At 43.2% G+C, this 16,183-nt stretch overlaps 1 protein-coding gene across 2 annotated transcripts in view; it reads left to right on the top strand.

Annotated features, from left to right (window-relative positions):
• Positions 1-1,051: 1,051 nt before the first annotated feature.
• Positions 1,052-16,183, top strand: part of si:ch1073-335m2.2 (msx2-interacting protein) — an 18,136-nt gene continuing 3,004 nt past the window's right edge. The window contains exons 1-11 of one of the 2 annotated variants that reach the window (XM_017415856.3): positions 1,052-1,297; positions 2,419-2,733; positions 5,500-5,973; positions 6,111-6,265; positions 6,985-7,185; positions 7,346-7,497; positions 7,592-7,717; positions 7,817-7,930; positions 8,037-8,150; positions 8,245-8,345; positions 8,809-16,054. In XM_017415856.3, the coding sequence (XP_017271345.1) occupies positions 1,215-1,297; positions 2,419-2,733; positions 5,500-5,973; positions 6,111-6,265; positions 6,985-7,185; positions 7,346-7,497; positions 7,592-7,717; positions 7,817-7,930; positions 8,037-8,150; positions 8,245-8,345; positions 8,809-16,054 (9,081 nt within the window). In that variant the 5' untranslated portion in view covers positions 1,052-1,214. Of the gene's footprint in view, positions 1,298-2,418; positions 2,734-5,496; positions 5,974-6,110; positions 6,266-6,984; positions 7,186-7,345; positions 7,498-7,591; positions 7,718-7,816; positions 7,931-8,036; positions 8,151-8,244; positions 8,346-8,808; positions 16,055-16,183 lie in introns of both variants that reach the window. The other variant, XM_017415855.3, reaches the window with a different exon arrangement.

The following is a 16,183-nucleotide window of genomic DNA, read 5'->3' as shown; positions in this document are numbered from 1 at the left end:
TGAAGATGTGGCTTATTTAGTTTTAAATAACTGTTTATTAGAGTGCTCCTCGGTATAAATGTCCATTTGGTCTGGATTTTCATAATCAATGGAGATTACAGGACGTTGTACGGGTGAGTTTTTTTTCAGTTCAGTGTTTGTTCTGATTGTTTTTAGAGCTGGTTGGACCCGCTGTGGTCACTGTGAGCTATAAACGTGCTGTGTCAATCACAAGACCACATTCTGAGCACTATATTCACCTGGTCATACACAGAGCGACGCGCAGTTTTACGGGTTAAAATCTCACGCAGGCAGGCAATTAAGAGCTGGCTCGACACAAAAGGCTGTGAACCCTGTTAACGTCAGAGCAACAACAACAATGTAGCTCAAATGTCTGGATGTGTTGCAGTTTGTACGGAAACACCAGCAAGACCTGCTCTGTCACATCTGACAGCCGGCCGTGTGACGTGGCTGCCCGTATCTTCAGTCAGATCAGGGAACTGACAAAGCCAGGTGTGAATGCACTCAGAGATGAGCACCTGCAATCGGTTTACACGAGACAGATGTTAGTGTGAGGTCTGAACAGGGCCTTATTGGCAATCTGACTGCTTGGAAAGAAATTCTAATGGGTGGCGGTGCTGGTTCTGATCCTTCTGAACCTTCTACCAGACAGCGGGGGAGTCCATGCCAGTGTGGGGTTGGATGCAGCCTCATCTGGACAAGAAAAACACAGTTCTGTGTCAACATTACAATTACATTATAATGCTTTTAATGAAGCAATGCCTAAAATAATTACCATACATACATTAGGCATTAATCAGAAACTGAAATAGATCATTGAACAGAATGAGAAACCTACTTTTTTGTGCTTTTTTTGGTCAGGCTGCTTCCGCATTTCTGCATACCAGTGTCGCTGCTTTTTTTGTCTTGAGTTAACTTCCGACAAAGATTTCGGTCACGTGTGCTCGGCGGCGCGCGCGAACGGCGCAGCTCGCTCCCGACAAACCAGCAGGAGCGTGGCCGACCGACCCGCGTCCACGCGCTCGGCTCGAGGACGGCCGCCGTAGCTAAAGCTAAACAGGGGGAGCAGCAGCAGTAGCAGCAGGAGGCTACCAGGCCCAGATCGTTTCACGGACTCTCAGCCGTCGGTCATTTTGTTCAGGCGGACCTCCGACCGGCAGGGATTAGAAACGTGCCAGATCATATGTGTTTGAACGGGGGCAGAAAGTCGCAAGATGGTTCGGGAAACCAGACACCTCTGGGTGGGAAATTTACCCGAACACGTTCGCGAGGAGAAGATTGTGGAGCATTTTAAACGGTGGGTTACGCAAGAGAGAGAACCCTGTGTTTGTGGAGCCGCGCGCGCTGGCTGCGGTACGAGGGCGAGCCTGCTTGTCACGGCTAACTCTGCTAGCATTAGCATTTTTATTTTTTATTTTTCATTTTTAAGTTTCACCAACCAGGGGGCGGTTATCGCGTTGTGCATGCGCTCCGTTACAGCACATCGACACTTGTCTAAGAAAAATCCACGAAACTGGAAGGCCTCAACGCAAACGCGGATAATTTATATTCTTCCGCTAACTTTTGCTAACGTCAGTGAGCAGTTAGCTTGGGCTTGCTAGCTACCGAGCTACCACCCAGCCAACCATTTTGTGGGAAGTCGACAGGTTTTTCGTGATCTGTACAAGCCGAAAGCCAGCCAACGTCAACTGTAATGCAGGCCACAATCATTAGCTAACTTTAATTAAATTAGCTAAAAAGAAGGTTTGGCGATTAATGTAAATTACCGAATTCACGCGAATATTAACATTTTAAAAAACGAAAAAAAAGCCCCCCAAAAAATCCAACTCCGAAACTCTTTCGTGACCAAATTTAGCATGTTGTTGAGCTTCTTTCAGTTTCTGTGACTGCAGCTAGTTATTCTTGAAGTATCGGTGAAGGTTCTTGTGAGTCGCGAACCGGAACCTCAACCTTAAAAGGGAACATTTTGACGCTGTTATCGTTTTCTATCTAATGAAGAGGCCATTTGACTCGTCAACACACCGTCTTAAAAACAACAAACATCGCAGGATATGAGATATAACCGCGTTTCAACAGATGTGCTCTGTTATATTTGACGTGTTTAAGAGATAGTGCTTGATAACTTAAGTAGCTAAAGCACCAAATTAGTGCTCTGAGGTTTGCTCGGAAACCTTATAATATTTGAAAAGCACACACAGCTCCAAGGATAAACACTTTATATAATAGTTGCTTTCAGTTCTGTTCTGTTATGTGATCTAAAAGTAAATATCAGTGGCAAATTTTTGTTTTGAAATTGTGTTTTTAGCATCAGGTATTTTCTGCTCTAGATTTAACAGACTTAAGCTCAGTCTTTTCTTAACTCATCTATATTTATGTATAATTTTTTTCCTCATTGTTTTCATTGTGATTCCCTCTCAGGTATGGCCGCGTGGAGAGCGTTAAAGTCCTGCGAAAGCGAGGGTCAGAAGGTGGTGTTGCAGCCTTTGTGGATTTTGTGGATATCAAAAGTGCCCAGAAGGCTCATAATGCTGTCAACAAGATGGGAGACAGAGACCTTCGGACTGACTACAATGAGCCTGGGTCAGTCCCTAGCGCTGTGCGGGGCCTTGAAGACAGCTCCCCTTCGAGCAGTCGCGACGTTACGGGATTTTCTAGGGGAACAGTTGGTCCAGTGTTTGGCCCACCTGTGTCCCTACACACCCGAGAGGGACGTTATGAACGGAGAATAGATGGGTAAGTGGACACAGTGCCCCCCCCTAAAATCCAGGGCATTCTAGGTACCACATAAGTGTAAAGCCTAAACACATAGCGGGGTTATCCATCAGGTGATTGGTACCTCAAAGGGTTACACAGAGGTAATTTAGGGATTGCTCCACTCTTCATCATACGTGACTCGCCTTGCCCATGGAATTTATGTAAATTAACAACGTGGTCATTTGCTAAGGTAACTGCGTTTCAAGGTTTATACATCTGATTTGGATATTACATTTGTAAGGAATATCCTGGTGAGTTGTGGATTTATCGTGTGGGAAACTACTTTGGAGAGCTTTGGATATATCTTTTTGTTTTGTTCAACATGGAATCTAACCCGAATTTCTGTTTGGAATCGCTTGAAGGTGGAAGTAAATCCAATTTAAAACGGATGTACTTTGTCTCAGAGGAACGTATACATGCCGCTTAGTCATTTTTGTTCACGTTTAGCAAACGAGAGCTGATTGTTGGACTACTTTTTAAAAAAAAATATATATATTTTTTGCATGTGTGGATACCTCCCCTTCTGGATTTTAAGTTTTGACCAATTGGATGGAAGTTGTTTTTAAATCGTTACGCATCACAAGAAAGACTGGCTCGTTGCATACGTTCCAGCGTGTCTCAGTTATTTTAGAAACAAACTATTTGTTATTGATTCTTTATCCCAAATATGGAATTTAAGGAAGACTTTGCGAGAACATCCACGATCCAAACAACTAACTTCCAAAGCCTGTGGAGCTACTTTTGTTTTGGAGTTGGGAGGCCATGAAGACGCACGAAGAATGCCTTAAGGGGTTGCAGCCACCTGGATTTATGCGACACCGTGCCGTGCGCTGGATGTAGCGACCGTACTGTGGACAAATGCAGCTGCCGTTTATTTGGATTACTCAGGAGTGGACGTATCTGCGTGAGGCCGTAGTGAGGAGAAGAGCCTTCCAGCTACATTAGACCAAACAACGGACGAAATGCTGCAGAGTAAAAGATGACTTTAAGGAAGCGCGCCGTGTTGGAGTTATGCGATGCCATGCGTCCGTGGGAATTTAATGTGACGTACCTGGGTCTCCCAGCTTGTGTGAAGTTAAATATTCAGATGTTAACCAGTGGAATACTTTTTAAAAAATATATCTTTTGTTTTTTTTTCCCAAACTTAATGCTCAACTTTTGGAACGTATTACTTCCTCATACCACAAATGCCGCTAAGACTGGACGTATTTTCCACGCAGGCTTCAGAAAAACTAAAAAGTTGACTTGGAATATCCTGAAAACTCTCAAGATCGGCATTTATCAAGGTTTTATGTTCCAGTACCTCTCTCCCAGCTGGTTTGGATTTTATTAGGAACTCGTTTCTAATGTTGTTTTTTCTTTTTAAATTTTTTTTTTCCCATTACTTGAAGAGATATAAGTAGCTAAATTTCAAACCTTGGATTACGCCTCAATGCTGGCCCGATTCTGAGTATTTGAAGATGACGTGAAAGAGGAGTACCATTTTTTTTTTTTTTCTTACTTAAATCTGTTGATTTTTTTCTCTTTTTTTTAAACCCTGGTTTTTTTCATTCGGGCTCACACATTCTGACCACCTAGATTTTATTTGGATTAGTTTCTTTAACTTCTTTTCTAAAAGGTTGGTATTGCTCTGGCCTATGCATATATATATATATATATATATATATATATATATATATATATATATATATATTTCTCTCAGCTTCCTTAGTGCTTTGTGTAATAATAGTTTACACTGATTCCGGATAAGTTAACTTGGTGCTAGAGATGACAAATATCAATTTTTAAACTTCATAACTGGAGTTAGTTTGTGTGTAATATTTGTTTTTTATTTTTTAATCTCCCCATTAATGTATAAAAGTTGTTGTTTTGTTTTTTTCCCCAGAATTACATAAATACTATTTACATTATACGCTCTAACCTGAATTGCATGCATGCCATTTTTTTTTTAATTCTGAGATTTTCAAAGAAGAACCTCGGATATTAAGAAGAAATATTTCATTTTTGATATTTGTCATATCTGCACCAATTCCCGAACAGTCAGTTTTTGAAATCGACTATATGAATAAGCTGAGGCATGCGTAGTGCTTTTGTTTTGTTTTTTTATTATTAAAAAAGGTTGTAATAGCTGCAAAAGTCTTAAAATAGCCATCACCTCTGTGATAGTTTGAGTTTACGCTGTAGAAAACAAGTTTGTCGCGTAGTTTTGTTGCTCATAAATTGATGTTTAAATCAGTTTTTGGCTACCAAAAGCTTTGCTTTATTTTAATTTTGTTACAGTGGAATTCACATTGAAGTATGTATCCAGTGTCAGGATATATAGAGTTGCTTCTTAATGTTTGTTTATTGGTTAGATTATTCTTTTTTAATAGTCTAGTTATGTGGTACTGTTTGGTTTTCCAATTAAGTATCAATGGGGGCAAAAACAGCCAAAGAAGAACTTGTAGTTTTTATTGTTTTTAATCTTGAAAAAAGTGGTTTAACATGTGCCATGAAGGCCACTGTTACAGTATGTTATAATATCAAAACTGAATTCTGCTGAAACAGAATCCACACAATAAACGCAGGCAGCGTGAAGTTTAGTCCGATTAAGTCACAGAAATGAACCTTTCAGCATATCTGGCTGCTTTGTTGCATCTTTGCTCACAGATTTTTTTGTTGTAGTTGAGCAATTTAAATGCAAGTCTTTAACGATCTAACCTTTTGTTTGCAAAATGTCTCTACCATGTTCTTAATTCACAGTAGTTCAGAAAGCCGTGAGCGTGCATACGACCACAGCCCGTATGGACACCACGACCGCAGCGGGACGTTCGACAGACAGCGTCACTACAACGCTGATTATTACCGCGATCGCTCTGTGTTTGCAACTGCTGGGCCAGGAAGCAGTGCTATTGGAGGAAGTTTTGAGGCCTCGGACCCACATTTTGACTCTAGAATACGAGACCCGTTTACCCTAACTAATTCAACGCGACGTGACCTGTACAGAGACGACAGAGGGAGGCGGGCTGATCGAACCTACCATCACAGACGAAGCAGATCGTCTCATTCCTCGCAGTCGAGGCATCCGTCGCCTCAGCGGACCACAGGGCAGACCTCCAAAACACCTCATTCCCCTAAAAGAACCCCCTTATCTCCCGGGAGAGGCCCGAGGTCACGATCTCACAGCAGATCCTCGAGCTCCGACTCCGTCAGCAGCACCAGCAGCACAGGCAGCGGCAGGTATAAAGTTTGATGTGTGTGTTTTACGCAGTTAACATCCGCAGAGAATGACGTTGATTCGCAAAGAACTGATTGATGCCTGATTTGTTTTCTGTGTGCATACCAGTGATTTATTTATTTTTTTCCTCTCTGAACAGCGACTCAAACAGCAGCTCAAGCGACGGTTCTCGGGCACGCTCGGTTCAGTCGTCAGCTGCGAACGCTCCTCATCAGTCTTCTATGATCCTAGACTGCGAAGAGCCACGCAGAAGCTTTGGAATAAAAGTGCAAAACCTACCAGTGCGCTCCACAGGTTAGGTGTTGTTTTTTGACAGGCTCTCAAAAGTTCAGTTCAGTAATCTGCTTGTACTTCGTCAAAACTATTAGTCACTCCTGAAAATGGAGAGATTTTGTCATCATATCACTTGTTTTTAAGGTTAGGGGAAATGCAGAGTTTATGTTAATAAACAGCTTATGTAGCAACAAAATGAACTGTTTTAAAATCTAAATTGTGGTTAAATGTGAATGTTAGCTCTAATTTACTCAAATAGATTAAGGAAAGGTTCTTAGCATTTTTTTAACATTAGAGGTCATTAATCATCTTGATTACTCTTCATGATTTACTCATTCTGTTGTATTCAACTGTGTTGTGTTTTATCTATTTTAAAAGGTCTAGTGTAAACAATCATATATCTTGTAATTGTTATTTACTCATCTGTTCATTTGTTGCCATTAGGTAATTAATGCACAGTTTACAAATTTTAAAGGCCCTTACAAAGACATTTTTTTTAAAAATATATTGTGTTTGGAGAAAATATTTTAGTCACAATATTTTCATTGTTTATTTTAATTTAATTTAATTGATTATATTCCCACACTTTTAAAATGACTTTCCAGTTATTTCCACGTTCATAAATGTTACCTGAATTTTCTCACACAGTTCGTTTTGATTCAGTTTAATTTGGAAAATTTGCTGTTTTTGTCATTGTTACAAGATTTATTTTAATGCCACTTGTTCCCTTTTCTTCGCAGACACGAGTTTAAAAGATGGCCTCTTCCATGAATTCAAGAAATACGGAAAGGTGACGTCAGTGCAGATCCATGGAGCGTCAGAGGACCGTTATGGGTTGGTGTTCTTCAGACAGCAGGAAGACCAGGAGAAAGCCCTCAGTGTTTCCAAAGGAAAGCTCTTCTTTGGCATGGTTATTGAGGTCACTGCCTGGAATGGACCTGGTAAATAACGACACGTCATTTTTACTCTTTTGGTTTTGTATTGCCAGCAGATTTTTCCAACATGAGCAAATTTTCACAAATTAGTGGGTGACGATGAAATTGATTTGCCTAAATTTTACTTGTATGTCAGCAATATTAATAAGCCCATTTTTCCCCTCAGAAACGGAGTCTGAAAATGAGTTCAGGCCTTTGGATGGGCGCATCGACGAGTTCCACCCAAAGGCTACGAGGACGCTGTTTATAGGGAACCTCGAGAAGACCACAAGTTATCAGCAGCTCCTTGACATTTTTCAACGGTTTGGAGAAATTGTTGTAAGTGTCGACAGAGCTCAGATCTGTGGACGTAAAGGTGCTCATTTACAGTCAATATATTCTGTAATTGTTGTCTTTTTTTCTTTTCCTCAAGGACATTGACATCAAGAAAGTCAGTGGGATTCCCCTGTACGCCTTTGTTCAGTATGCAGATATTACGAGTGTTTGCAAGGCTATAAAGAAAATGGATGGAGAGTATCTGGGAAACAACAGGCTAAAGGTAGTGTTTGTTTATTTTATTTTTATCTGTGTATTTTATCAATCAGACATGCAATGTTCTGTGTATATAATATGCATATTTCTTTCTTTCTCCATGAAGCTCGGTTTTGGGAAGAGTATGCCCTCAACGTGTGTTTGGCTTGATGGTTTGACCCCCAATATTACGGAGCAATACATCACACGGCAGTTCTTGCGCTTCGGACATGTGGTTAAGGTAAACTTTTGTATTTTTTCTTGCTTTTGGTGTTCGGGTCTTTATTATATTTTAATTCTATTTGTCATATCTGTAATGAAACTTTTATTTTTTGTACTTTTCATAGGTTGTGTTTGATCGACTAAAGGGCATGGCCCTCGTCTTGTACAACAACACAGATTTTGCTCAGGCAGCTGTGAGGGAGACCAAAGGCTGGAAAGTTGGTGGGAATAAAATAAAGGTAAATTAAATGAGTAGGATCAGCTTGTTTTTTGGATTATACTTTGTGGTTTTGTGCCTAACTGTTATGTTTAACTTTTTTTTTTTCTTAACAGGTCGATTTTGCAAGTCAAGAAAGTCAGGTGGCATTTTATCGCTCAATGCAGGGCTCTGGGCAGGACATTAGAGACTACTATGAAATTCCACCTGAAAGACGGTAAATTAACACATAATTGTACACCATTTTTTCCTGTTTTTGTTGTGTTAGCATGAACCACTGGACAGATTTTAATGAAACTCTCAAAGTAATCATTTGATGTATGTACATCCACAGCTGATTAACAATTCAAGATGGCTGCCATAGCAAAGTAAATTGGCTATAACTCAGTCAATTTTGCAAATATTCAGCTAAAATCCAACCAAATGACTAAGTAACTCATTGAAAGATGATCTTAGTTTAAAACACTGGCATGAAAGGTGGTGTGAGGTACGCAGTCCTGTTAGAAATGCTAAGTATTTATTTATCTTCTGTGATTGCATTTAAGTTTCATTAAATATGGTAACATTTACAGTCTTTATTTTTTCTATAGATGTAGTTACCTTTTACATTTGTTATGTGGTAAACTGCGTTTATAGATATCATGAATTTTCTCCTTTGTTTCTCTCCATTTTCTTTTTAGAGAGGATCGCAGACCTCCCTATCATGAATTTACTGCAGAGAGAGCTTACTATGAGAACATACGAACCCCTGGACTCTACCAAGAGGAGGCTCGACGAGACTATGCTGCGCGCAGCAGAGAGCGCTTTCCTGAACTGGAACATTATCAGGGGGATCACTTTGACCCACGTTATCACGAGGACCCGAGAGACTACAGGGACTACAGAGACCCCTTTGAGCAAGACATCAGAAAATACACGTATATACAAAGAGAACGAGAGAGAGAGCGGGAGCGTTTTGAAGCCGATCGCAGCAGGTGGAGCCCATCTCATCCCAGGCGAGCCATCACTCCCACAGTATCAACATCCCCATCTGAGCGTGCTCCCCGAGACGCAGAACGACGAGTTTACAGCCAGTCTTCTGAAAGAAGTGGCAGTGTGAGCTCATTGTCACCTCCACATTTTGACAAAGCTGATAAGACCCTGCAAGAACTTACGTCAAAAAGTGAGAAAAGCACTCAACCGGATCGTGTGGCGGGAACTGAAAAAACCAAACGTCCAAAACGGAAAGATAAAGCTGACAAAGACAAAGCTGACAAGGGTAAATCAAGAAAAGCAAAAGGTCAGTCCCCTTCTAATTCTCTACCGGAGATAGAGCTTGGGACTGGATTTGATGGAGTGTCTGGAAAAGGAAAGGGATCAGACCAAGATGCTCCCGAGAGACAGAAATGTAAGAGTGAAAGCGACAATCTGTCTGGAAACCAGTTGACAGCTGCTCACCAAGACTCTGTGAAAAGTGAAAAATCTGAATCGAATAAATGTGATAATTCAGAGTTGGATGGAAAAGCTCGACCCAAAAAACACTCCAAGTCTGATACCGGAAACGATGGGAAAGATTCAACAGTGGATTTAGAACGCCTTGCTGCAAGAAAAAGGCGATTTGCCGAAACTGGTGGAAAGACTGCACCAATAAAGAGAAGCAAACACGAAGAGGAAGAAGGAAGAGGAAGTGATAATCAGTCTTCTGAACTTGGTGCTGACAAACACAAAGAACCACAGCGAAGAGATGCCCGACTCAAAACTGATAAAGGTGGCAATCAAAAAGATGGTCAAGAGGACATTAGAGGGCAAAGGGAGAAATTTGAAGGATCCTTAGACTCACTGGAGTCAAAACGACATCCAGGAAGTACTTCATCCAGAAGGGTCTCACAAGAGGGAAGTTCAGATCAAAGCAGTGCAAGAGAACAAGACCACCATGCTGCAATAAAACCTAATCAGAACTCAGAAACTAATAAACTCACCAAGACCAAGGAAGACCACGTTGACATCGACCTCTCTCAGAGTTACCGTAAACAGATGGAACAAAATAGACGCCTACACCTGCAGAAGCAGCAGCAGCGCGAGTCTGACAAACTTGAGAAATCGGAAACTTCCCAGAGAAACGAGGCTGAAGACTTGGAACATCGCAGCCTTGTGCATGAAGTCGGTAAACCACCCGAGGATGTCACGGACAATTTCCCATCTCACAAGCCAAAAAAGTCCGACCAGTTTGACACGGAGTGTGGAATGAAGAGAGAGCGTTTCTACAGAAGACAAAGCAAAGATCCTGAGTGGACGAGCACGCCCTCTCCGGGACACCAGCTCTTTGCTCAGCATGCAGAGGAAGACTTTATAGATGCTTCTCAAAAGGAGTTGGGTCGAAATGATGAGAAAATTCACCCAGAGCTTGAGCTGTTTGTCAAAAGAACACATAACACACAGGTGACTAAGGCAATCACTCCTTTAAATAGTGTTGAAGAAGAGCAGCAAAAGAGATGGGAGAGCAGAGGTAAACAAGACTTGCTACCCGACATGAGCTTTTCTAGAAATCTAAATAAGAACCTTCAAAATCGCAAGCGTTTGGACTTTGGCATATGGCATGATTTGGAGCCCGGGGAAGTACGGTCAGACTCTGAAGACGACGGAGAGGTCAAACCTCACTCTCCAATGCCCTCCACATCTATTCCTCTTTCTGAACGGCCTAGACCTGACAGGTTTTCCGATCCCAAACTTGCCCACCTGGAAAGAAACAAATTCTACTCTATTGCGTTTGACCAGAATATCACTCCTGATACCAAGGCTCTGCTAGAACGGGCGAAATCTCTCTCGTCTTCTCGAGAAGATAACTGGTCGTTTTTGGATTATGATTCTCACTTTGTAAATTTTCGCAGCAGGAAAGATACAGAGAAAGTCGAATCAACACCAAGACCGACACCTTCTTGGTACAAGAAAAAGATAAGAAGTGGATCTGAAGACAAACTTGATGACAGAAAAGAAGAGCCTAAGCCTGAGGAGCATGAACGCAGGGAACTGTTTGCCTCGCGCTTTCTTCACAGTGCTGTGTTTGAGCTGGACTCCAGACGACTTCAGCTCCTTGAACGCAAACACAAAGAACTTGAGCATATGCTAAATCAACAAGCTAGTCAGCAAGGGACCGATGGCGAACTTGAAACCGGGCCCGTTGTTCTTTTCCACAGCCGATTTTTGGAATTCACTCAACTACAACAACAGAAAAACAAAACTCAGCAGATGCAGGAGGACAAAGGAGACGCCACAAACACAGATGAAAAGAAAGAGGAGAAGACACCTGATCCAGAACAACAAACTATACAGTCTCCCAGCACAGCAGAATCTATCACAGAGGCAGAAAATAAACCCACCATTCCAGCTGAAGAAGCGATTCCTGAACAAAGACTCGCACCTAATACTTTCGCCACGTCTGTGAACAAAGACGTGCCTCCATCAGATGAGAAATCTGCGACACTAAATCCAGCCCCTGATGTGTGTTCACCCGTTGCTTTAATAAAAGAAGAAATAAAGGAGGTAAAGCAAAGTGAAGCTGAACCCATGAACCATTCACCAACTGAGACTACAGTGAGGTCAGAATATGCACCGATAGCAGTCTCTGAACCCAACTATTCACTGAATAGACCTAAACTGTCTCCAACCGTAGAAAAACTGGATACTATTGCTGAAGACGTGAAATCTCCAGTTAAAGAAGAAACATGCCAACCTGAACCTAAAGAAGACTTTGTCAGTAAGTCAGAACCAGAACTTGGTCCTGAGACAACTCAACCAGAGGAGCCTGTAGCTAGTAGTCCAGCACATCCTTGTTTTGTTGAAGAGATGGATGTAACCAAGAAAGAAACTTATTCACCCTGTGAAATCGCAGTAGAGCCTGATGAAGAGAAGAAACTTCAAGTCAGTAAAGACCATGTACCTGTTAACGATGACGCAAACGAAGAGATGGCGACTTCTCAGAAAGAGAATAAAGCAAAAGAAATTAAAACTAAAAAGGGCAAACAATCCCCTGCTCAGGTCGCTCAAGTACCTGTAATGTCGGCCACAGTTTCTGAGAAACAGGCAACGCGCAAGAGTGAGCGCATTGACAAAGAGAAGCTGAAACGCGGCTCATCTCCAAGAGCTGAAGCAAAGTCTACAAGCAAGTCACCGATTCATGGATCAGATCATGACATCTTGGAGCCGAGCATACCATTAGGTAGAGCAAGACGAAGAAATGTAAAATCAGTGTATGCCACCCCAGTTGATGATGAGGCATCGGTTCTTCCTCGAAAGGACATAACAGAGTCACCGCGCTCTGCACGAAAGCGAGGTACAGAGAAAGATGCAGTGCAGCACAGTACTGAACAAGAACCTCCACCCCCCACCCCTACAGCAAAACGGGGCCGTCCTAAGAAGCGCAGACTAGGGGAAGAAAGTTCAACTGCCAAGGCAGAAAAATTAAAATCAGACAACAAAGACACAGATTCAAATGAATCTGAAAGTGGTGAACGAATTCCAAAAGTTACCAAAGGAAAACCAATTCCTCAAGTCGCAAAAGGTTCGTTAAATCAGTTTCTCTCAGCTGCAGGATCTGGATCAACAAGAAAAGTAGACAAAACTGAGACAGCTGATGAGACACAAGAAATCCATTTTACTGATCCACGTACTTTGGTAGATCCGTCGAGTTTGAGCAAAGATTTGTCAGTGAAAAATGACAACTCAAAAAAAGATGAAAAAGTTAAACAGGGCATAGAACTGGGCAAAGATAAAGATGTTCTACATGAAAAAATCAGTGAGGAAAAATCAAATGGGAAACAGACGGATTGTCTTGTTGATGAGAAATCCACGTCAGAGAAAGACCAGATTGTTAGAGGGAAAATCAAGCCAAGCAGGACTCCAAAGTCTCCTCTGCTCAAGAACCTTAAAATCCGGCTAAATGTCACAGAGGTCAAAGATCTTCTTCAGTTAGGTGACGACGAACTTGGGAACCAAGACGACACACCAAAAAAGATCAGACCTGGAGACCTGAATGATGCCGTTTCAAAGAACCTAAATGCTAACAAAGGGTGTCCTGATGACGAGAAAGATACGAAGGAGACTGAAACCTCGAAAAGCGTAATCTCACAGGAGCGAGAATTGGAGCAGGCGGTGGAGAACATCGCCAAACTTACTGATCCGACTTTTCCAGCAGAACCACCGACTCCACCTGTCCTCCCTGCAGATGCAAAAAGTGACACAGAGGAAGAAAAACCTTCTAATCCAGCCAGTGAGACAGAACTGATGGCTGCTATTGACTCAATAACTGCTGAAGATGCAAGTGTGGCTCTTCCCCAAGCACCTCCAATACAGACTGATGAATGCTCCGAACCTGAAATGCAAGATTTAATTCAGCCTGTCAAGGTAAAAGAAGCTGGGGCAAATACTTGTGCTAAACAAGAGGAACCTGCCTTCTCCAACGCACCCAAAAAGGACAACAAGGGAAGGCCAAAAACACCCAAACGCTCTAAAGCTCCAAAGCAAGTAAAAAAAGATCCAAAAGAAGAACAAACCCTAAGTGAGGAACTGGCTATGCCTTTAGCTGAGAATACCGTTTCAGATTCAAAGACCGTGTCTGAGATGCCTCCATCGGCAGCAGCTGCTGCAGTTATTACCTCTACTACTTGGAAGCCGGAGGCTGAGCTTCCAGCTGCTACAGAGTCGGTGCCATCTTTGGAAGAGCAGAAACAACCCCTGAAGCCTTTGTACCCTCAGGCTAAGAGTCCAATATTCCCAAAGCCTCAGCAGTTGCCGCCTGACAGCATCTCCTCTGCTCTGGCCTCAAACAAACCAAATATCAGACCCATTCAAACAAACAGAGCTCCTCTCTCTCCTCCCGAATGGCGCCAGCAGGCTAAAGATACAGGTGCGTCTTCTCCGCATGTCATGCTGTTGGCAACCAAGGAAAGCCAGCCAACATCCTCGGACTCCGAAAAAATGAATACTGATCAAGGCACAAGTGACTTGAGACAGATTCTAATGAAAACTAAACCCGGTTCCCTCCAAGGCAATCTTTCAATTCCTAGTAATCCGCTCAACCTTCGAGATCAGAACCCATCTGAAAGCAGCACTCAACTCGCAGCTGTTGCTCCAAACAAGTCGCCACACCCTGAAAGCAAAATGCCGACTTATTCAGCGCCGCCTGTTGTTCGTCCTTCAGCGTCACTGACCTCCTCTGAGACAAAATCTGTGATCTCTGTTATTGCGTCTACTGGAACTTCTGTTATCAGTCGTGTTTGCAACCCTCCTGAGCCTGAGGAAAAGGTAAATGTAAACATTGGAAACCCCTGTATAGACATGGCTCTACCCAAAACAGCCTACAGGCCAAGCAAAGATGATGCTGGGTCATATCACGGGACATCTGACGAAGGGGCAAGTGCTCCACGCTTCATCGTTGAAAGCCCTGCTCTCAGCACTGGGTCTTGCTCCGGTCTTAGAGTAAATACGTCGGAAGGAGTGGTAGTATTGAGCCACTCGGGCCAGAAAACAGAGGGACCCCAGAGGATTAGCGCCAAGATTAGTCAAATCCCACAAGCAACAGCAGGTGACATGGAATCTCAGCAGTTAGTGTCCATGCCTCAGATTAAACAGGACATTTATGGTCATTCTCAGTCAGGACTTCAAAAGGGGCCTTCATCACAGACAGATCATGGGCATTCTGGTAAGCCCCAGTCAGCCCTGTCTTCTATTAAACATGAAAGCAGTGGTTTGGAGAAGATGGATTCTGCCTACCAGTCCGGTCCTCAAGGAGTAGTGAAGCGCCTCACGCAGGGTAACCAGCAAGTAATAAATTATCATCAAGACTACATGCAATTAAAGCATCAAAAGAAAATTGATAGCGCGGATTCACTTAGTACAGATGGAGCAAAACCATCTTGGACTTCCGCTGTAAGTCCTGCAATAAGCCCCCATTTGCCCTCTCCACCTGGGAATCATGTAGGTTTTGTCACATCAGCTGGTGACAGAACTGGTTCGCACCTTGGCGCGAAACAAGAACCACGATCCCCACGCAAGTCTGGCCATCCACACTCTCAGTTCACTAAGGTGTCCTCGCCCATAGGTTCCTCTTCACCAAAGGGTATCCCTGTAATGTTATCCTCTGGCCATCCCGCCATGCAACAGTTTATAACTGGCGTGCATCATCCAGAGCAGTCCGTTATCATGCCACCTCACAGCGTGCCTGGAGGATTAGGACGGATGTCTCCTCATTGTGTTTCCCAGCCAATTCCAGTGGGACACCTCGTCCAAGGAGATGTTAGGGTCAACACTCCGCCTTTATCTGTGATGAGCTACGGGATGCACGGAGACTCGCTCGCCTCTCCCTGGTCCGGTTCTATGCAGCCACGGTCTTCCCCACCCCAGCCTGCTGTCCGAGACAAGGTTCTCAAAGTAAATCCTGGTTCTTTAAGGAGCCACGAGGGGGAGCAGGACGAATCCAGGCACTTGCATCAAACGGGAAGACCACCTGCCTCTCTGCCGTCAGATCCTCGTGGGCCTTTGAGGAGTAGCGTTCCTCTGGAAACGTACATGGTTCAGAGAGACATGCGTGTGCTCAGGCACCAGCAGGGGGAGCGCTTGACCACAGACCCCCACCCTGGGCATATTCAAGAAAGTCTAACCCCATCCCTATCTCCAAGAGCACACATTTTGCCAAAAGGTGTAACGGAAAAGGATATAACAAAGTCGTTGGAGGCAAAGAGGCCGCACTCCCCTCTTCCAAAGGATGGGATGATGGGGGTCAGGCAATCTGGTCCAGCAATGGCCTCTCCCCAGAGAGTTCAACTAATACCACCAGGACCAGGCGGATCATTCCCGGAGTACTCTGGGATTTACTCAAACCGTATCCATTCTAAAATACCGGAGGCTACCGTTGGCCATAACCAGCCACCACTGAATGTCACACCATCCATGGTAAGTAAGCTGCAGTTACAAGTTTTATCACGAACAAACAGATTCACCCCGAAGTGGTTGTATTGTAATGGCTGATCTGTGTAAATAAATGCGTGCACATGCCAGTGAAACTCACAACATTGTCTTGAC

The sequence above is a fragment of the Kryptolebias marmoratus genome, linkage group LG4 (genome assembly GCF_001649575.2).
Source record: "Kryptolebias marmoratus isolate JLee-2015 linkage group LG4, ASM164957v2, whole genome shotgun sequence".
Lineage (NCBI taxonomy): Eukaryota > Metazoa > Chordata > Actinopteri > Cyprinodontiformes > Rivulidae > Kryptolebias > Kryptolebias marmoratus.
This window is presented reverse-complemented; position numbering and strand designations above follow the sequence as displayed.